Source organism: Delphinapterus leucas, chromosome 6 (genome assembly GCF_059928025.1).
Source record: "Delphinapterus leucas isolate spDelLeu-1000000601 "Yukka" chromosome 6, BTC_Dleu_Yukka2, whole genome shotgun sequence".
NCBI classification, from domain to species: Eukaryota; Metazoa; Chordata; class Mammalia; order Artiodactyla; family Monodontidae; genus Delphinapterus; species Delphinapterus leucas.
Genome location: NC_143134.1, coordinates 116412966 through 116436607, shown reverse-complemented (window position 1 = coordinate 116436607; position 23642 = coordinate 116412966). Strand labels below are relative to the sequence as shown.

Below are 23642 nucleotides of genomic sequence, written 5' to 3'. Positions count from 1 at the left end.
AGAGAAATCAACAAATCTACAATTATAATGGCAGATTTCAATACTCTCCTCTCAATAATCAATAGAACAAATAAGTAGGAAATCAGTTAGGTTAGGATATAGATGACTTCAATAATACTATTAACCCACTTGACCTCAATTATATTCATAGAGTGCTCTATGCAAAAACTGCAGAATACACATTTTTTTCAAATTCACTCAGAACTTTATCAAGATTGACCATAGTTATGCCATACATAAAATCTCAATAAATTTAAAATAATTTCAAACCATACAAAGTATGTTCTCTAAACACAATGGAATTAGAAATCAATAGCATAAAATACCTAGAAAATCCCCAAATACTTAGAAACTAAGTAACACATTTTTAATAATTCACGGATCAAAAAGAAATCAAAAGGAAAATTAGAAAACATTTTGAACTGAATGAAAGTGGAAGTCCAAAATACCAAAATGTGTGGGATAAAGCTAAAGCAATGCTTAAAAAGAAATTTATAGCACCAGATGCCTACATTAGAAATGAAGAAAGGTCTCAAATCATTGACCTCAGCTTCCACTTTAAGAAGCTAGAAGAGTGAATTGAACCCAAAATAAGCAGAAGAAAGGAAATGTTTTTTTAAAAAAATATGAACAGAAATCAATGAATTACAAAACATAAAAGCAATAGAAAAAAACTAATGGAAGCAAATGCTGTTTTTCTGATATCAATAAAATTGATAACCTTAGCCAGACTGATAAGAAAGGAGACACAAATTATCAATACCAGGAATGAGGAAGTGGAAATGATTACAGATCCTATAGATATTAAAAGGGTAAGGGAATATTATGAACAACTTCATGGGAATAAATTTAACAACTTAGATAAAATAGACAAACTCATTGAAAAACACAACCAAAGCTCACTAAAAAAAAGAAATATACCACATGAATACTCTACATCTATTAGAGAAATTGAATTCATAGTTAAAAACCGTTCCACAATAATCTAGCAATTGCACTCCATGGTATTTACCCAAAGGGGATGAAAACTTATACCTACACATAAAAAAACTGCATTTGGATGTTTATAGCAGCTTTATTCATAATTGCCAAAACTTGGAAGCAACCAAGATGTCTCTCAGTAAGACAGGTGTATGGATAAACTGTGGTACATCCAGACGATTGAATATTATTCAGTGCTAAAATGAAATGTTAATCAAGCCATGAAAAGACATGGAAGAGCCTTAAATGCATATTACTAAGTGAAAGAAGGCCATAAAACTGTATGATTCCAACTCTATGACAGGCTGGAAAAGGCAAAGCTATGGAGACACTGAAAAGGTCAGTGGTTGCCAAGGGGGAGAGAGAGGGATGAATAGAGAAAGGATTTTTAGGGCAGGGAAACTATTCTGTATGATACTATAATGGTGGATACATGTCATTATGCATTTGTCAAAACCCGTAAAATGTACAAGGGTTCACCAAGAGTGAACCCTAATGTAAACTATGGATGTTGGGTAATAATGATGTGTCAAGTAGGTTCATCAATGAAACGAATGTACCACTCTGATGGGGATGTTGATAGTGGAAAAAACGGTTGGGGGTCGGTGGGGGGACAAGGAGTATATGGGAACACTCTCTAATTTCTGCTCAGTTTTGCTGTGAGCTAAAACTGCTCTTAAAAGTAGTCTATTTAAAAGGAAAAAACAAAAACCTTTCCACAAAGAAAATTCCAGGTCCAGGTGGCTCTACGGGTGAAATCTACCAAATATTTACAAAAGAAATCATACCAATTCTACCAATAAACTCTTCTGGAAAATTGAAAGGGAAAGAATGCTTCCTAACTTGTTTTATGAGGTCAGTGTTACACCAGAAATATATTAAAACCAGATATTTAAAAAACTGATATTCAAACCAGAAAAAGACATTTCAAGGAAAGAAAAATACAGACCAGTATTCCTCATCATGAACACAGATGCAAAAATTCTTAGCAAAATTTTAGCAAATCAAATCCAACAATATACAAAAACGATTCTACATCATGACCAAGTGGGGTTTATCACAGGAATGCATTCAAAAAATCCATCATGTAATTCTCCTTAGCAACAGACTGAAAAAAAAAAAACCAACATATGATTATCTCAATAGATGTAGGAAAAGCATTTGATAAAACCCAATATCCATTCCAGACAAAAATTCTCAGCAAATTGGGATTAGGAGGGAACACCCTCAACCTGATAAAAGCCACATATGAAAAACCTACAGCTTACAGCTAATATCATACTTAAAAATGAAAGGCCACTTTTCCTCTAAGACTAGAAACAAGCCAAAGATATCTGCTCTCATCGCTTCTGCTCAACATGGTACTAGAGATTACAGCCAGTTAATAAGACAAGGAAAAGAAATAAAAGCATCTAGTTTAGAAAGAAAAAAATTAAACTGTTGTTATTCACAGAGCTATCATCATCTTGTAGAAAATCCTATAGAATCTACAAAAAAAAGCTCCTAGAATAAGTGAGCTTAGCAAAGTTGTAGGATACAGGTCAATTTACAAAAATCAGTCATATTTCTATAAACTAGTAATGAACAATTGGAATTTAAATAAAATAACATTTACAACAGCATGGAAAATGAAACACTTAGGAATAAATCTGACAAAAGATGTGTAAGACCTATACACTGAAAAGTATATAGCGTTACTAAAATAACTTAAAGAAGACCTAAATACATGGATGTGCATACTATGTTCATGGTTCCAGGGACGCAGTGTTGTAAAGACGCCAATTTTCCCCAGATTGATCTATGGAGTCAACCCAATCACAATCATAGCCTAGCAAGTTTTGTAAAACCTAACAAGCTGATTTGAAAATTCCTATGGAAATGCAAAGGACTAGAATAGCCAAAACCATTTTGAAATAGAAGAACACATTTTAAGGACTTATATTACCTGATTTTAAGAAGACAGCGGTGGGAGTGGAGAGGAGGGAGGGGCTGCAAGGAGCACAAAGAAACTTTCTGGGTGATGGGTATGTTTATTATCTTGATTTGATGATGGTTTCACATGTATATACATACATCCAAACTCATCAAATTGTTGGCTTTATTTACGCATGATTTATTATATGTCAATTATGCCTCAATAAAGCTGAAAAAATCTCACTCCATCCTCATGTCCAACTTTTTGAGGTAGTCATATCATCAGCTCCATTTTGCAGACATGTGACTTGAGCCTTGGAGTGATTAAGTGACTTAAGCACGGTCCCAGAGATACAAGCCTAGTCCTTCTCACTCCAGAGCCCAGAAAGAAATGCTCTTCTACCTGCCTCTCATTCATCCAACAACTCCTGACAAGTACTGACCCCATAATATGCCACTGTGGTTGGAGTTAGGGAACAGCAGTGACAAAAGGTCCTTCCTCTGAGATTTCAACACACTGCTGGGCCCAGGGCCCTTCTAAGCTTGACTTATTAGCCTGTTGTTGCTTTTCTCCTTATTACATCACTGACCTCTCTCAAAAGAGGAGAAATATCTTGTTGAGTTTCTGCTGTGCACCAGGCTGCCTGCCCATGTGATCTCCTTGAAGCATCACAGCACTGTGAGACAGGTATCATTTCCATTTTACAATTAAGGAAACGAGGCCCAGGGAGGTAAATGAACCTGCCATGATCACACAGCTGGAGAGCAGCGGAGCCAGGCTTCAAATGCAGATCTTCCTGCCTCCGAAGCGTGAGCCTCCCATCCCACCAAACTGCCTGCAATCAGGCAGTTGCTCCTGCAGCAAGAGTCTAAGTGAACCCTGTTTTTCTCGCAGACAGAATCGCAACCAGGAGGCAAGTCCCCATGGACGAAAACAGCTGTTCGCCAAATGTTCTGTTTTGTGTTATTAATTCATTTAAAGGGAAATTTGGTTTCTAACCAGCATTAATGTCATACCCACACTCAAGAAGGGAAAAATAATGAGTCTGGAAATTGCAGTGTTGGTTTCATTGGATCAAATGTGCTGCTGGCCTATGTCTGCAGCCAGACCCGACTCCTGCCCCAGACGGCTCTCCCCACCCTTCAGGCAGGTCTTTCTCTGGGGCCCAGAGAGGGACTCCAACCTCTGTCTCCATCATGAAGGGAGCTGGGGGAAAGCCCATTCCCACTTTGTTTTCATTGTGACAAGAAATCCTTACAAAGGATAGAGTGATTACTAGGAAATGAGAAGCAAATAACAAATGCAAACTCAGAGCAGTAACAGATGAGAAAGACAGCTGCTCAGGCTTCTGTTGCTAACTAACATCAACACTGAAACGCTGGAGCCATCCTCCCCAGGCCTCGGCCCAACTGGAGGGCAGCTGGCTCACCCGCTACTACCTGATTCCGATTTTTTAACAAAGAGAGGCAGGATAGCGTAGACGTCAAGAGTATTCAGTGGGACCTTACTATTATTATTATTACTACTACATCCTACATATATTCAACAAATAACATCAGGCACTGTGCTAGGTCACAGGATATGGGGTACTGGCATGATCCCTGCATCCGTGGAGTTTATAATCTAGGAGGGAGACAGACTTGAAACACTAATCGTTCAGACTTTCCAAAGTCGTGACATTTCAGCACAGTGGTGAAGAGCACTGTACATGAGCAGTGGTAGATGGTGAGGTGAGAGAGAACCGAGGGGAACCTGCAGCACCCTGAGATCTAAGCTGCTCACTCCATCTCCTGACAGAGGAGGAGGAATTGCCTGTGATGGGGAAGAGGTGGGCATTCCAGGTGGAGAGCACAGCACGGGGGAAGGCAGGGAGACCAGGGAGGCTGCGGGGCAGCATGGAGCGGTGGGCTGCAGCCGGAGGTCTACTGCTGACCCATCATGCAGAGCCTGGCCGGCTGGGTAAAAGAGGCAGGTCGGCATCCTAGGAGCACTGAACCTCAGAGGGTTCTAGGCAGGACAGGGACAGTCGGATTTTGGCTTTAGAAAGATGTCTCCGAATACAGAGAGGAGGTTGAGGGGCCGGGATTGAACGTGGGGAGATGTGATCGGAGGGGAGATGGCAGTGGCTTAGGCTAGGCTGGGTCAGTGGAGGGAAATGGTCTGAGAAAACGGCCCAGCATGTGACCTGAAAGAGGGGTTTTAATGATGTCAGCAAAACCGATCTCCTCTTTACAAAAAACTGCCTTGCTGGCAACGCTCTTCCCCTCTCCCAGGGCCAAACGCTGTGATTCCAAGGAGCAGCAAAGACACACAGGGTTTGTCCGACATCCAACACTGACCTCTGCTTTCTGGAATGCCCGCTTCTTCAGAGCAAGCAAATGGCATCCAGACAAAAGGCCAGAGGGTCAGGTTCCTGAACCCACAGGCAGTGTTTTCCTGAACTGCAACGTGTCATGTGGCCCAGAGGAAACCGTGTACTTCAGTGGGGAGTCTTCCATTCCTCAGCAGACCAGCAGATGCGGGTCCAGCCAGGCCCCAAGGACTCAAGCCCTGATTTGGGGAAGGGTGAAAACAAATCTCTCTAGAGTGAGTGCCCCCCAGGGACAAGCGTTCTATCTGGATACCGCCTCCATTTCCCCAAAACATTTCTTAATGAGCTTCCACCGCCTCCTTCTCACCGGATCTGCCCTTTATTTATTTATTTATTTTTGAGGTAGCTTTTTTTTTTAACACCTTTATTAGAGTATAATTGTTTTACAATGGAGTGTTAGTTTCTGCTTTATAACAAAGCAAATCAGCTATACATATACATATCCCCTTTAAATCCCAGGCTCCCTCCAGGGCTGCAGGGAGGAGGGGAGTGAGGATCCAGGATGCATGCCCAACTGGAACACCCCTTGCCTGCCTTCCACTGACACTCAGCACCTGGCCTGTGCCTCAAACCCAAGTGTCAGGTGCTGGTGACACTCTGGTTCCTTCCCTCACAAAGCTCCAGTCTAGGCCTGCAGCTTTCTTCTGAACCATTTCTGGGCCCTTCCATCTCCCCTCCACGTTGCCATCGGCTCCTGTGCCCAGGATGCTCTCGCCTTCAGCTCTGGCTCACAGTTTCCTCCTCCCACCTCTCCCGCCATCGGGGAGGTCTGTACACTGGGTGGTGTCCTCTCAATTCTGGGTCACAATGCACCTCAACCTCCCCCTGGAAAGACTTTCATCCCCCTGCACCTCAGCTACCCACAAGCACAGCCATCACCCCTTCAAGCACAGTCGCCAGAGCAACCCCACCTCTGACCCTGAACTCTGAAATCCTTCTCCTTCCAGGACCTCCTGGCCTCCCTCCCCTGGACAAAACGCTGCCCACCACCCTGCTCGACTTCAGGACACTGGGCTCCCTGGGCCTCCTCCTGCCTCCAGGGCCATTTCCTTTGCCTCCTTCTCTGCCCTCTGCTCTTCCCTCTGCTCCCCACACGCAGAGTGCACCCCTCTGTCTGCTGTGTCTTCTTGCCTCGGCCCTCACAGCAGCCCCCTATTCAGTTTAGGGCCAGGCCCCTCCCCACCATCACTACCACCCTTGCCTCCCACCCACGGCTGCACACTCCCCAAACCGGTCTCCCTGACTGCAGTGGGCTCTGTCTCCGCAGTTAGAACGAACATCCTAAAATACAAATCTGTCCATGTCACTCCCCTTTTGAAACCCCTCCATGAACCCCCAAGGTTAACAAGCTAAAGCTCTGCCTCCTGACCCCTCTACCCGCCACTCTCTCCTCGAGGCCCTGCCAGCCCCAAATGCTTCTTGTCCACTGTCCGTTTACATGTCCGCCCCTCACTCTCACTGGATGGTGCCCATGACCCTCTGCCTCTGTCTCTCCAGCATGTGGCACAGCAGACAGATGAAGAAGTGAATGAGTGAAGGTCCGCCTGACTACTGAGAAATCTGGCAGCGGGGATGGAGCAATGTCGGCAGGAACAGCAAGACTGGAAAACACAGGCACATGGAGACACCTTCTACCTCACTGAGTTTGGTACCCACCGCAGTTTGTTTCCATCACACTCGGGCCTGCTGGACACCCATCCACATGCCTCTGAGACCCTGCACGCCCCCAGCTGCCAGTCAGCAAGAGAATGACACACTGACCTCTGGTGAGCACGCCCACATCCACGGAAGCCATGCCCTTGAGGAACACAGAACCAAGAGAACAATGGGCTCACCGGTTTTTCTCCCCAGAAGCCAGGCACTAAAAGTAGTGTGAAACTTTGGTAAATATACTATCTGCCTTTTAAGTGAGTTATTCACTCTGCCTGAAATGCCCTTCCCACTCCCATCCCATTCCTTGAATCAGCCCTCAGATACGATCCCTTTCAGCCTTCAGGGCTCAGTGCCAGTGTCCTGACTCTAAGGCAGAGAGAGTCTTCCCATGCAGTCTTCGCATGGCCCCCAGGTCACCATGGTGTGAGTCTCCATCTAGACTACAGCCTCCCCGCCATCCACGGAACTAGGGTGTGAACTTGGGTCTGAAGGATTCCAAGTACAGTGCTCTTAACCACTCTGATACTCAGAGCATCACCTCCTCTGGGCCACTGGCTCCCACCCAGGCATCACTGAATGTTCTTTGGAGCATGATCTCATGTCCAAAATGCACAGAACCCTTGGGCTTCCCTGGTGGCGCAGTGGTTGGGAGTCCGCCTGCCAATGCAGGGGACACGGGTCCGTGCCCCGGTCCAGGAAGATCCCACATGCCGCGGAGCAGCTGGGCCCGTGAGCCATGGCCGCTGAGCCTGCGCGTCCGGAGCCTATGCTCCGCAGCGGGAGAGGCCACAACAGTGAGAAGCCCGCGTACCACACAAAAAAACAAAAACAAAATGCACAGAACCCAGACTTCCCTCATGGCACTGTGGTTAAGAATCCGCCTGCCAATGCAGAGGACATGGATTCGATCCCTGGTCTGGGAAGATCCCACATGCCGTGGAGCAACTAAGCCCGTGCACCACAACTACTGAGTCTGCACTCTAGAACCCACGAGCCACAACTATTGAGCCCAAACACCGCAACTACTGAGCCCACATGCCACAACAACTGACGCCCACGCACCTAGAGCCCGTGTTCCACAACAAGAAAAGCAACTGCAATGAGAAGCCCACGCACCACAATGAAGAGTAGCCCCCGCTCGCCACAATTAGAGAAAGTCTGCATGCAGCAATGAAGACCCAATGCAGCCAAATAAATAAATAATTAACTAATTTTAAAAAAATGCAGCAGGGCTGGTTCCATCCCTGGTCAGGGCACTAGATCCCACACGCATGCCGCAATTGAGAGTGTGCATGCCACAAATTCGGAGCCTGCCTGCTGCAACTAAGACCGGTGTACCAAATAAATAAATAAAAATAAATATTTAAAAAATGCACAGAACCTGTTCAAAATATGCACCGGTGAGAAATTACAGCCACAAGTTACTGGGAACTTAGCATACGCAGGCATTGCCCTGAGTTCTTACACGCCCATTGTAAGGTGAAAACTATGGTTCCCCCATTTTACACTTGAGAAAATTGAAGCATAAGGAGGGAGAATGAGTAACCTGTCCACAGTCCAAGCTAGGAAGGGTGAAGCTGGGACTGCACCCTGCCTTGCCAGACTGAGCCCGTGCTCTCCAGCACGCCGGGCAGCACCAGTGGGCCTAGCAGCTGGGCTTGGATAGAAAGTGGGCTGAGTCAAGCACAGAGCGTGCACATTTTCAGCACATTCTAAGAACAGCAGCTCCCCCTTGATGCTCCACGTTAAAACTAATGACAAAAACAATTCCGACGTTCAAACTGGTCTCTGAGAAACTGTTGGGCCTTCAATTCCACAGGCTGGGAGGTGGGCATAATGACAGACAGATTTGGTAGGTAAGGCTGGGGGGAAAACTGCCACCCTGAAAATGTACCCTCTCCCAAGGCTGCTGCCACCAGGACCCCTCAGAAAGTCCTCCTTCACAATGCAGCCCCCACCCTGAGCCATGGCAGCCAGGAACCCACCATGCAACCCAATCCACCACGGTGGGGATAGGGTTCTAGGCCACAGCTAGTAAGTTAAACACAGCTGTGAGCTATTATGCTACAAAGTTGTATCTGCCTTAACTCGCCAGTTTTTTATAAAATTGGTCACTTGTTGGAGTCACTGGGGAACCGGGCAGTTATGGTTCCATATTTGCTAACTTCCATTTTCCTTGCTCTCTGCCAATCCTCAACTCACCATCTGCCTGGCTTCCTCTAAGCCCTGGGCCGATGCTCTTGCAGTCCCCCTTGCAGAAATGAGCAGAAGCCACAGTTCTACCCTCAGTTATCAACAGCAGTTGGAAATCTGAATCTTCAAAGACTGAGCTCACCAGAAAAAACCCTTGCTTTGGGGGAAGTGGTTACACCGCAAAACAGGCAACCGGGTAATCACGTCCCCTTACTTGGTACGCCCTCCTTGGCAATGCGCCTAAACTTGGTCAGATAATGTTCTGCTACAGTGCTTCTCCTCTCATTCAGTCATTCAGTCACTCTTCACTCATTCAACACATATTAACTGAGTATCTACTGTGTTCCAGGCACTGGGATTACAACAGGGTCTCTCAGGATGCAGCCCTTCAGAACCAAGTGAGCATAAACTCCTTCTCTGCCCTGGTGCTTCCAAAGACCTTTGGGAGAAGCCAAGGAGGGAGGCCCACCTGCATGTGTAAGTGGTAGGAGGGAGAGAAGAAAAGAAACTAAAGACAAACAGAACTGCAAAGAAATGCTCAAATTTAACTAGTAGTCTGCTGGTTAATAGTAATACTGATGTTATTTTAAAACTATTATACATATATATCATGGGGTAATACAAAAAAGTCATTATTTATTGTTGTTAGAAACCAGAATTGTCAGTGTAAAAGAAAACATATAAAAACCAAGGGAATTAAGTTAACAATCCTGGAATGTTAGATTTGAATCCTGGAATGTAAGATGGAAAGATGAACGTTGTACTGGTCATGTTTCCACATGATAAAGTGGTATAACGAACAATCCTGAAATCTCAGAGGCTCACAATGACAACGTTTATTTCATGCTCATCGGTCAGGCGAGTGACTGCAGTTCAGCTAATCTTTGCTGGGTTGGCTGGGCTGTGCCAGGTTAGGCTGGAATTCAGGCTTTGGGTCGGGGTCAGGTCATCTTTAATGTCCTCATTTGGGGACTCGGGCTAAATGCACAATAGCTATGGGTCCCTCACAGAGAGTGGAGGTTCCGAGATGGCTGGTGAAGCTTCCTGCCTCTTACTGGCTCAGCTCACCACTTGCATCCCATCACTTGTGCCCAAGTCACGGGCCAGGCACAAAGTCCATGGGGTGAGGAAATATACACCACCCGCAGGGGAGTCATGACAAGGATGAGGAGGGAAGGAAGGATTGTGGAGAAATAATACTACCTACCCAATTATGAACTCATGACTTTTCCTTTTAAAAAATAAATATTTCCTAGCCCCGTCCACCAAAAAGGCCTAAAAGCAGTGGCAATCCAGTAGCAATGAACATCCTCTCACCCAGACTGCAGGTTTCTAAATACTACCCTCCACTAAAAGGAACCAGGACTCCTGAGGGAATGCCTGATTCCAGGTCTTCAGCAGGAAATTAGCATACCTTGTTGTATCAAAGAGCAAGGAAGCTATCAAAAAATAATGGGATCATGTTAAAAGGATACAGGAGATGACATGAAAGGGCTCCCATTGGTTAGAGGCAGGGTAATTTATGCATCAAAAAGAATAGTGACTACAACTGACTGAAATGGATTCCTAGCCCCACTCTAACCCTATGGAATCAGAATCTCCAAGGATAAAGCCTAGGCATCTGGCTTTTTTTTTTTTTACGGAACTCCTCAAGTGATTCTGATGCACAGTCAGGGCTGAAAGGCGCAGGTTTCCTGATCTTCTGGGAGTCCAGACCACTCACAATGCCCATCTTGCTCTCACATGCTGGCCTCTGCTTCCTGGAAAGTCTCGTCTACATCAAACACACAAGTGTCCCTTATACATGTGCTTCCGACGCTGGGGTGGTCCAGCCATAACGTGGCAGACATCATCAAGGGGAAAAGTTGCAGTTTTCAGTCTGCTAACAGCAATAACAAGAGCAGGAAATCTGGGACAGCTCCCAGGGTGCTCCTTTTAACCACACTTTTGACAATGACAATGAGTAATAAACTCTTCCGTCTTTAGCTAACATATCATAGATCTAAGACATAAAAGTTTAGGGTCTCTCCAGATGCCTCGAAGCAGTTCATTCTTAATCCTCACTCTGCAGCAGAATCACCTGGTAAGCTTCTATACAAAACACAGCTGACTGTGTTCTAGACTCTAACCCAGAGACTCAGATTCCACGGTCTAGGGTGGAGTCCAGGCACCCCGTGTCTCCAAGGCTGCCCAGGTGATTCTGACGTGCAGCCACGATTGAGAACCACAGCTCCAAGCTGGTCTTGAAAGCAAAACATCTCCACCTTAATGTCTTGTGACAACTTGAAACGAGATATGCCCTGAAAGAGGCACCTTCCGAACTGCAGTGCCCTGGGAAAAGTCTCAGTCTGCCCCTCCTTGTGCCTCTGAAGAATTCCCCATCCCTTCCCTCCTACAGTCAGCCCGAACAGCCACCCCAGCCTCCCTGGGCTCACAGCAGGCTGGGCTGTCCTCCTTGATGCTCAGGACAAAGAATAAAGATCCAAGCGTCTAAACTGCTCCAGATCAAAGCTAAGCAGAGCCGGGTTCAGCTGAGAACTAAGGCAACCATCGCACAACTACTTCCCCAAGAGGCTCCAACATGTAGTGTGTTGGGCTGTCTTCTGGTTTTGTTTTTGTTTTTAATTAGAAAGAATGTGTAATCCCACATTAGAAGAAAATAGAAAAAGACTGAAGTCAGCCAGTTCAAAAAAGCAAACATAGTTCTGCCCCCCAAACCTAATGAATACAACACACACACACACACACACACACACACACACACACACCGAAATACAAATCACTGCCATGTCTTCACACAAATGCTGAGTGCAGCTAGCAATACTAGTTTCCCCCTGATGTGTGGTGGGTTGGATGCCAGCTCTAGGAAGGCCTGGATCCTTTGTCTGGCTTTGTATTAAAATATGCTATTCTTCTCAAAGTCTGTAAGAAGAAGGGCATCATGTTAAGAGTGGTGTTCTGGAATTCACACCATAGTTTTGACATATCCACCACCCACACCCCTCTTCTCTGAAATCTGCACCCCACTCACAAGGCTGGGTCCTCTCAGCTGTTCTCGCTCATCTTGGCCACCTACTCTTGACCTGAGTCTCTGAACCAGCACCGGACACGGGTCTCAGCGGGGCTGGACTAAGATTTGCTGGTTCAGGTGTGGAAGGCGGCTTCCACGGCATCACGTAAATATGGGCCCTTCGGGGAGGCCAGGTTGGACCACAGGGGCAGACAGGACAGAGGGCAGGAGAGAGAGGAGAGGGGAAAGCAGAGGAGAGGGAAAAGCAGAGGAGAGGCAGGGAGCAGGGAGAGGGCTTGCGTCCTGCTCGGCTCTTCAGGCTGCCTGAACTCCATGCCACAGGTTCTGAAAGTGCCCCCTTTATGCTTGTAACAAATTCTTCTGCCTATTCAGCTACTCGAAATGGATTTCTATTACTTGATAAGAAAACCAGAATCCTGTCTAAAATAACTGTAAAGCCTCGTTATCAATTGCTAAACATTTCCAGGGATTTTTTTTCGAAGACTAAAATCAACTTTTTTTCTCTTTATTGAATATGCTGTTTCTAAAACTATATGTATGCTTTTAACATGAATTTGTATGTGTTTTGCTGCGGCAACTGGCTTCAAAATCAGAAACAAGGCAACCACCAGCATTTGGTATCAACAGAAAGAAGGCTCTCTAGGAGATGTTCTCTCCCATCTCTGTCTCAACAGTGAGCATCTCCAGAAGAGGTGGCCTGGGCAAAGGAATCAGTGTGGCCAGGCCTGACTCAGGTGTGAAGGCGGTAGGCACCGACTGCCCACAGCCCTGCCAGAGGGGGCCAAATGCAGTGACATTCTCTGGAGAACCTAAACACCTGACTCAAAGAGTGAGCACCTCTGAGAATGGAAAGCTCCTGGATGCTCTCTTTAATGGGGGCTTAAATCAATAACGTGACTTTATAGAGACTTCAAGAGAGAAACCGGGAAACTGAGTCAGTCTAACATGGCCGACTAAATCCTCCCCTCCCAGCCCCAGCATTAGTAGCACAGTGTAAAGAACAAGGTACAGACCTCCGGCTGGATGGCTTTAAACACGGGTATGTCCATTAATGTGATCTGGCTCTGCAACAAAAGAGAATCGGGGTTAGAAAATACTGGAAACCAAAAACAGCTGTCATGTGACTTTGAAACTATACAGAGTAATAAAGTAATAAAGTTGTAATAAAGTATGACGCTCAGAAGTCATACTTTCCCCCTTGAAATAAAAATCAAGATAGAGTAAAAAATTGGGTAAATTTTGAAAATGCCTCGCCCATCCCTTCCCTCTTCATAAATCTTGATCCACCCTTCCTCCTCGAACATGAGATGAACTTCCAATTTAAGAATTGAGGGACTTCCCTGGTGGTCCAGTGGGTATGACTCCACATTCCCAATGCAGGGGGCCCGGGTTCACTCCCTGGTCAGGGAACTAGATCCCGCATGCATGCCGCAGCTAAGAAGTCCGCATGCCGCAACTAAAAGATCTCGCGTGCCGCAACTAAGTAAGACACAGCGCAGCCATAATTAATTAATTAATTAATTTTAAAAAAAGAATTGATAATAGTAGTTTGGAGGGTGGGAGTGAAAGTAAGGGGAACATTTTAAGTTTGGATATTTTCATTCTATTTGACTTTTTGTTTCAAGTATGAATTACTTTTACAATTTTAAAAAGTTGCAGACACCATATTATAAGTTAGCATGCTAAACAGAGACACTATCTATTACTGTAAAATTTTTTCTTTTTAAATTGTGGCTTATAGAAAGTGTACGTTTCTTCTGAAGCCTAAGCCTCCTCTAAATTATATGGTAAAGTGCTATTCAAGATGCATCCACAGACCAGTGTTGGACCATGAACTGTTTATTCCACCAGCCCACAATGAGATAATTACGGAATTTGAGAGCAAGCATTTGGAAACTTTTATAGCAATCCCCATGACATTTTTATTGTATTTTTTTAAAGTATCAGTCATTAAGTGATGGGAAAGGAAAAAACTGGTCCTTTATCACAGCTAGCTTGAGAAGCACTAGTTCTGTCAATAGGGAAAACACACATCCAGTTAAAAATCTGTTCCCATCGCTAGAAGCTCATCAGGTGACAGTAAGAGAAAGCGTCATTGCTGACAGCTTTGCAGGCCAAGGCATGGACTGGGCTGACTTCACATGACCTATACCTATCTCCATATGTCACATGGGATGCCAGGAACCAGTTAACAGATGCTTCTGTGACAGGCCAGGGAAAGGAGAGATGAGAGCTTCTGGATGCCCACTAATGAGAGAAGACACCTGTCCATTGTACACAGGGCATCTGGGAGGACACGATGCACTGAACAGACATGGGCTCTGGAATCCACAGGGCTTGGGCATGCGTCTGGACACCATAACTTAATAGCAATATTCTCTTTGATACATGACTTTAACCTCCCCCAGTTTCAGCTGCCACATCTAGAATATGGTGACAATAATCCCTATCTAATAGGATCGTTCTGAGAATTCAAGGCAAGAGGTACAGAATGCCTGGCACCTAATAGATGCCCTCTCTATATATGTATATGTGTACATATATGTGTGCGTACACATACAGGTGCCAGGCATTCTGTACCTCTTGTCTTGCATTTTCACAAAGATCATATACATGTTTACATATCATAATTTTTTTTGGCAAAAGAGGAGTCACATAGATGGGCTTATGTATTGGCATATGAACTTATGGTTCCTGCCCAATACATGAGCTAGGAAATAAGGGACCATTAATTTGTTTGAACATCCGTGCTTCAAAGTTGCTCTAAAAAATACTTAAAGGAGGGCTTCCCTGGTGGTGCAGTGGTTGGGAGTCTGCCTGCCGATGCAGGGGACACGGGTTCGTGCCCTGGTCCGGGAAGATCCCACATGCCACGGAGCGGCTGGGCCCGTAAGCCATGGCCGCTAAGCCTGCGCGTCCGGAGCCTGTGCTCCACAATGGGAGAGGCCACAACAGTGAGAGGCCCACGTACCACAAAAAAAAAAAAAAAAAAACACTTAAAGGAGGCTGTTACATCAAGTCAGCAAATACTGTCATGAGAAAAAATCTCGTGTCAAGAATACATTGGAGGGGGCTTCCCTGGTGGCGCAATGGTTGAGAGTCCGCCTGCCGATGCAGGGGACACGGGTTCGCGCCCCGGTCCGGGAAGATCCCACATGCCGCGGAGCGGCTGGGTCCGTGAGCCTGCACGTCCGGAGCCTGTGCTCTGCAACGGGAGAGGCCACAACAGGGAGAGGCCCCCGTACCGCAAAAAAAAAAAAAAAAAAAGAATACATTGGAGAAAAATGGCAACACACATGGCATGTCAGCTGTAACCACAATCCAGGGCTTAGGTGCAGAATTGTGGTCACCTCTTGGCACAATTTAAAGGTGGTCCAAGATCACTGGATTTCTGGGAAACACAGGATGCAGGCCAAAGCATACCATCTCCAGGGCTGAGGAGGAGACGGAAATAAGGAGGCGGCTTCATCCCTCCAAGGGGCTGGTGCTCATCATGGACACTGAGGTGAAATGCCTCCACTAATGGAAGCTCAGCAGAGACGTGGATGGCACCAGGGAGTCTGAGCTCTTCCACCTCTGGGTCCACCCTCCTGTGGCAAGCAGGCCCTGGATGTCAGCACAACGTGAGTGGTTACTATGTGCTGAAGCCCGCGGGCTTGTGTGTCTGGCCCAGAGCTACAGGGCCCTAAGCTCCCTCCCAGGCAGTGCAAATAGACTGGCATTTCTCCTGCCAGACCCATGGAGATTGTTAGCGAAGTGCTCCTCACACGTGGATTAATTCTGCCATCCTGGGGAAGAGAAAGGCCTTGTGAAAACAGGAGATTTCAGCTGAGAGCTCACAGGGCCTTGGAAATTTCTCCCGCAGTTCAAGTTAACTCCCAATCCGGAAGAACCAGCAGGATGCTTGTAATGTCCCTTAGGAAAAGAACCAAAAGTCTGCTAATATGAAAATGAGAAAACTTCCTTTCCATCCTGCCATCAGTTCTAGGGTTTGCTACTGAATTTCCAAATGATGTATTAAAATAGTGACTTTATTTATTTATTTATTTATTTATTTTTTTTTGCGGTACACGGGCTTCCTACTGTTGTGGCCTCTCCCGTTGCGGAGCACAGGCTCAGGAGCCATGGCTCACGGGCCCAGCCGCTCCGCGGCATGTAGGATCCTCCTGGACCGGGGCACAAACCCGTGTCCCCTGCATTGGCAGGCGGACTCTCAACCACTGTGCCACCAGGGAAGCCCTAAAATAGTGACTTTACATTTCATAGTTTTTTGGATGGTCCGAGTTTCAAATATTCTGATTCCCACTCAGACCATAAATCAGAAAATGTGTTCAGGTATTTTATTCAAGACAAACCACAACAGAGGACACGAGACTGAAAATAGAATGGTTGGTCCCAAACACACAATCAGAGGGTTTTCAGAAGAATCTCTCCTATTTCTATCTTCTCGATTCTGGCCGAAAAAGATGCAGTGTCCAGAGTAAGAATCCATAGACAGGTAGGTAAAATCATCAGATTATAAATTTCATGTCATTTTACTACAAAGCCAAACACACGTAGAAAAGGTTGCTGATGAGCAATCCTTCTCCAGAAGTTGGAGGCAGGCAGTTTTACCAAAAGGGAGGATGTGGGTAGGAGTGGGGACCGGAGGGCGAGGTCAGGTCCTGCCCCTTTTCACAGCTGGCTCCCAGGCTCCTAGGGGTGTGGCACAGCCTCAACAGAAACACAAGACAATGAGGCCCTCGTGGTTCCTGCCGTGGTGAGGGCACGTGCCTGTGATGAGGACACTCAGGAACAAGTCTCTTATGGCTTCTCTTTATTTTCGAAAATAAAGCCTTAATACGGGCTATCCAATTAAGCTAGTCACCTGGCAATGCCTTCCTTCACCCTAACCCCTTCTCCCACCTCCTCCCTCCTAGCCCAGGGCCCCCTACAAATCCATGATTTTTAAGGAAATGGCCAATCTCCACATATTACAGAACGTTTCTGTAGAGATGAAGCTTTCAGAATGGAGAGACCTAGTGGATCACGTCACAATACAGCCCTACAGAAAAAGAGGAGGTGGCTTTATGTGGATAAATGACAGCAAATTAGCCAAAAAGAAAACAAACTGGTTTTTGCATATGTTGAATGTAGTGCTTTTCCCTCTAACAGTGGCTGACTAAATCCCCTCTTCCCAGCCGCAACCTTATAGTATAAGGCTCTCCCCAAGTCCAAATAAACAAAGAAAGCTGTTGGCAAATCAGTGGTATGTCTTATAATAGAAGATATCTTTCAATTTGCATTTAGATCAATCCAAATGAGCCCCAGGAGGGCTCACGGAACAAAAAGTAATCAGCTCCAAAGATACATTCCTGCTTCTACTCCCAGAGCTGCTGTTTCTGACAATTTTAGAATCATAGTCAAGGAAATACAAATTAAAGAGGAAGACACCATTTGTGGTCCATCAGTGCCATCACAACTAATGGGACTATGAGTTGCTCAGTTCTTTTTGGAAAGTAATCTGGCAGTAACCCATAAAAAAAGAAGTTCTTAACATTTTATTTATTTTTTAATGTCAAACTTACAAAAAATTTGCGAGAATAATATGATAAACTCTATAACCTTTCACCTAGCTTCATTATTAACATTTGGCCTCATTTGCTTTATTTTTATGTATATAATTATACACATATATATCTATAAAATTATATACACACACACACATTTTTTCTGAACCATTTGAGAGTAAAATACAGATATTATGACTCTTCACCTCTTAATCCTTCAGCATTTTATTTCCCAAGAACAAGATGATCCTCTTACATAATGATAAAATTATTATACTTAGGAAATTTATCATTGGTACAACCGTATTATCTAATATACAGTCCACATTCAAAATTTGCTAATTATCCCAATACTGTCTTTTACAGCAAGCTTTTCTTCATCCAGGATCAGGCACTACGTTTAGATATTATCTCCTAAAAATTGAAATGAGCATACTATTGACACAGCAATACCAATTCGTACAGAAAGAAAAGCACTGGTATATAAGAATAGAGAGAGAGAGATCTACATTTAGATACAGAGACGCATATAGATGTTTACTGAACAATTATTTGTAGTAGTAAAAATCTGGAAGTAATCTAAAAGGCCATCAAAAAAGGAACTTGTTGAAAAAAATTATGGTACATGCAGACTCTGGAATATTATGCAGCTATTAAAAATAGAGGATTAAATCTATATATATTGATCTAGAAGAATGTCCATGATCTGCTGATGACAAAGACAAGTTCCTGCTTTGCTTTGTGCTCTGCTTCCAGCCACTGGGGAGAAGGACTGAGGTCTAGCTGCAGAGCACCCCACTAAAACTATAAGGACCTTTGAAATGATCTTAACCCTTTTGACCATAAAATGACACACATTAACAGGAAACCACATTAAACAAATGCATGGTTTGATGACTTAATTATAAGGCGAACACCTTATAACCGTCATCCAGGTCAAGAAACAGCCACCCCAATCGATGGCAGAATGGACCCCAGAAATGTGGTATATACACACAATGGAGTATTATTTGACCTTAAAAAGAAAGGAAATTCTGACACATGCAACAACATAGATGAACCTCAAGGACATTATGCCAAGTGAAATAAGCCAGTTACAAAAAGACAAACAAACACTGTATGGTTCCACTTATATGAGATACCTGGAGTAGTCAGATTCACAGAGAAAGTAAATGGTGGGGGCTGGGGGGATGGAGAGTTGTTTAATGGGCACAGAGTTTCGGGTCTGCAAGATGAAAACAGCTCTGAAGACTGGTTGCACAGTAGTGTGAATGTACTTAACACAACTGAACTGTACATTTTAAATGGTTAAGATGGTAATTTTTGTGTTACATATAGTTCACCACAATTAAGAAAAAAAAAGGAGTTCCTCCATGTGCCTTGTCCCAATCACAAGTCCCTCCCTCCTGTCAAAAGTAACCACTATCTTGACTTTTGTCAAGCTTCTCTATAATTTTATCACCCAAGTAGTTTACCAAGACTATATCTTGGTATTGACCATTCTGGGTTGCCCCGGCATGACCAAGAACTTGCATTGAGTGCCAAGATTTATTTATTGGATCAATGGAATATCACATACAAGGGGGAAATCTAGTTCAGAGTTGGGTCATCCTCCTTGTCATTGGAATGCTAGAATTCCTCAACTGAGTTATGAACTTGGTGGGGGGGGGGGGTTCCAGCCAAGATGGAGTAACAGTATATTCTTTCAATATGTAGGTTTGAATCTTTTTTTATTTTGTGAACATCTTCTCAAATTATAGTTTAAGTATTTGTTCAGTTTCCTTGCCTTTTATTCTCCTCTTTCAGGGATTTACATTATCTGTATGTTGGATCTTCTTTGCTTATCATTAATATTTGTCACTTTTTTTAATGAATTTCTTTCTTTCTTTTTTTTTTTTTTTTTTGCGGTACATGGGCCTCTCACTGTTGTGGCCTCTCCCGTTGCGGAGCACAGGCTCCGGACGCGCAGGCTCAGTAGCCATGGCTCACGGGCCTAGCCACTCCGCGGCATGTGGGATCTTCCCAGACTGGGGCACGAACCCGTGTCCCCTGCATCGGCAGGCGGACTCTCAACCACTGTGCCACCAGGGAAGCCCCCAATTTATTTCTTTTTTTATGGCTGCGTTGGGTCTTCCTTGTTGCATGCAGGCTTTCTCTAGTTGTAGCAAGCGGGGGTTATTCTTCATTGTGGTGCATGGGCTTCTCACTGCAGTGTCTTCTCTTTGTTGCAAGGCACAGGCTCTAGGCACACAGGCTTCAGTAGTTGTGGCACGTGGGCTCAGTTGTTGTGGCTCGTGGGCTCTAGAGCTGGGCTCTAGATTGCAGGCTCAGTAGTTGTGGCGCACGGGGTTAGTTGCTCCACGGCATGTGGAATCTTTCCGGATCAGGGCTCGAACCCATGTCCCCTTCATTGACAGGCGGATTCTTAACCACTGCACCACCAGGGAAGTCCTATCACTTTTTTCAAAGTCTTATTATCTCTTTCTTCATTTATTTTGATGTTAAAATTTTTCCTCCCTTAAGGCATTTTCTGTTATGTTTATCTACTCTTGTGTTCCTTCTACTTCAACATTCATTTCCAAAATAACTTTTATTTTCAATGCTTTCCTAACTCTGCCACCTCATTTCTGAGATTTTTCTATTTCAGACTTATGTTGTTCATGTCTTACAGTATGATCTTAATATCTTCTCTTAGCTTATTTTGAAATAGAAAGGTTATAGTTTTTATCTGTTTTAAGGCATGTCTTTCTGGCATGCTTTTGTTATCTACAGCATTCTGTCCTTACTCTTTTTTTCTTATAATAACTTTGAAAGACTTGATATCAATAATTTTCTGTTGCTTATTTTTATGTAAAATTAGTTTTCCTAATTTTCTAGAGGGGAACATGGTTCAGGGTAGCTTTTCTAACTTCATATAGCTCTTCTTTTGGTTACTTTCATGTAGTGTTCAACAACATGCAGTTGTTTTTTGAGATTTCACACACACACACACACATACATACACACACACACACACACACATTTATTTAGACCTCCTTTTTCCTTAACTTTCCCTATCCTGATCATTTTCAGTCCACTCCCATACTGAATTTCTCTCCGATATGGAGCCTTCTTCTGAAGTGAGCCCTGGTCGGTTGGTCTCAAGAGCTCATAGGGCTAGTCCACAGATCTCTTCCACCCATCCATTATCTGAGTGGTCAAAATTCCTGTCAATTTCAGTTGCTATTCTCACATTAATCTGCCGAACTTTCCAGTGAATTCCTGATGGAAATTCTGGGGTTCTCCTATTCTCTGGTCTGTCAAATGCCCCAATACTTACTTCTGCTTTCTCTTATACTGAAGCTGATACTCTGCAGGTCTTTTTGATACTGGTGGAGTATCCCCAGCCATTTGTATTTTGGGCTTGATAGGGATAACTTGACACCTAATTTTATTGTAAATATTTCTCATGGGTTTCAGGGTTTGCTATCTAGTTGTTCTGGATGTTTTTATGTGGGGATTCAGGGAGAATAAAGAACTATGCTGCCGCCACCGCCATCTTTCCAGAATCACTCAAATGATTTTTTTATTGGACTCTCGTGTCTGGCTTTTTCCTTTCTTTCATATTATTAGACAGGAAACTAAAATACCAGGTGGTCTGGTTCAGTTCCAACACCTGGCAGCTCCAATACTTCCCCAAAGACCAAAGACCCCAGGGGACCTGGCTTCACATCTAAGCTGAAGACACGCTGGCTCTGGCAGGAGCAGCCAAGTGTTAGTGCTGCACCCTCAGAGCCTTCACTGCCCTTCCCTACAGTCTTCCCAGACTGGGCTGGGCTGAGCAACACTCTAGGGCTGAGACTAGAAAACCAGGCCCAAAATCTCACCAAGGGGTCTGGCTGGACAATGATGTTCTAGGCGCAGCCTAACTCTCTGCCTTTCCACGTGGGGAACAACTATAAAGGGATTTTTAAACCTCATTATTGCTTCATTCCTTTCACAAAGCTAAAAAACACAGCTCAAAAATACAACAAGCAGGGCTTCCCTGGTGGCTCAGTGGTTAAGAACCTGCCTGCCAACGCAGTGGACACTGGTTCGAGCCCTGGTCCGGGAAGATCCTATATGCCACAGAGCAACTAAGCCCGTGCACCACAACTACTGAGTCTGCGTGCTGCAACTACTGAAGCCCGCACGCCTAGAGCCCATGCTCCACAACAAATAGAAGCCACTGCAATGAGAAGCCCGCGCACCGCAACAAAGAGTAGCTCCCACTCGCTGCAACTAGAGAAAACCCGCGCACAGCAACGCAGACCCAACGCAGCCTAAATAAATAAATAAATAAATACAACAAGCAGACAAAAGCAAATAGAATATAGAAGCTAAGCCAGCAAGGTCCATGATGTCTTCTAAAGGAGAGAGATGCACTACAGTTTTGTGCCTGAGAGGACAGACTAGCACTACGCTATCTAATACAGTGGTCACTAGCCTCACGCGGCTACTGAGGATCTGAAATGTCACCAGCGCTCTTAAGTTTAGAAGACTACGTTGAGTTTTGAAGATTTAGTGTGAAAAAAGAATGCAAAGTATCTCAACAATTTCATGTTGTTTACAGGTTGAAATGATAATATTTTAGATACAGCAAGTTAAATAAAAAATATTTTTAAAGTAATTTCACCTTTTTTAATGTGGCTACTAAAAATTTTTAAATTGCATATGTGGCTCAGATTATATTTCTACTGGTCTAGAATGTCAGAAGCCCTGGTTTTAAAGCCCAGACGGATAATGCCACTTACTATCTGTGTGAAGAGGTGATTTTCCTCTCTATGCTGGTGACAGTATACTGGGAATAATAAATATGCCTAATTTGTAAGGCTGTGGTGAAAAGTACATTAGATTAATGCATGTAAAACATTTAGCACAAGACCTAGACAAAGTAGGTGTTCAAAAGTGGGAGCTGCCCTTGTGATCACCATCCAGCATTAGGTGAATAATGAGGAGATGAAGGTTTCAGACCTGGCTCTGCCCACATCTGGCTATATGATCCAGGTTAAAAAAAAACAATCTCTTAGATCCTTAGTTTCTTTCTTAGAAAATCGGGAGCTAATAATCTGCCTCATCAGGTTGTTCTGAGGACTGAATTCTTCTAGTCAACGTGTACTATGAGGGAGGCACTATTCTGGGCAATGGGGAAAGAGCCGTGAAAGAGATAAAGTTCCTGTCCTTCAGGAGTTTGCATTCTAGTGGAGGAGACAGACCATACAAAACACTATTACAGAATGTAATGTAGGGCAGTCATTAGAGATATGAAGAAAACAGAGCAGGGTCAGGGAAGCGTGTGATGTACAGATGCTACTTTAGCCCGTGAAATTCCTGTCTAGGGCTGACATCTGAACAGAGACTGGGAGACATGTGGGAAAGAGCCATTAGGACAGAAGGAAGAAGAAGCACAGGACCCTGAGGCAGGGGGATGCCAGGTGAGTCTGGGGAAGAAAGAGGCAGCTGGCGTGTAGCTGGGGAGCAAGGAGATGGGGCAGGAGAGGAGGCTTGGCCAGACCACGGGGCCCTGGAGGCTCACGAGGAATTCCGGATCTCATTCTAGTATAAGGGAGCCCCTAAAGAGTTTTACACTGATTTTAAGAGGATCCCTCAGACACACTGAGGGAGGTGACATATGTGCCAGGCTCAGCATGGCCTGGCACAAAGTAAACGTGGGAGCAAGCGATGGCAGAGCAAAGAGATGGGGCCCACTTAGCTCCATAGACCCCTGGAGGGCACCAAACCTGTTACAGCAAGGGGACCAGGAAAAAGTGGGCATGGCCGGAAATAATTCCGTGGTTCTGCAGAGAAATGCAGCCCTGGGCAGCGCTTGCAATCAGGCCACCCCAGAGCTGACGTCCTCCCTCCACCCTCAAAGTGCACAAGGAAGAAACCAGGTCATGGCAAAACGAGGAGCCAAGCCTGCTCCTCCAC

General features: G+C 44.8%; 1 protein-coding gene across 9 annotated transcripts in view; it reads right to left on the bottom strand.

Annotated features, from left to right (window-relative positions):
• The window catches only part of RALGPS1 (Ral GEF with PH domain and SH3 binding motif 1), a 289275-nt gene that overhangs the window by 217949 nt on the left and 47684 nt on the right, over positions 1–23642 (bottom strand). For all 9 annotated transcript variants that reach the window (XM_089913761.1, XM_089913763.1, XM_089913759.1 and 6 more), the window contains one exon: positions 13158–13208. In XM_089913761.1, coding sequence (XP_089769887.1) covers positions 13158–13208 — 51 coding nt within the window. The remainder of the gene's footprint in view (positions 1–13157; positions 13209–23642) is intronic.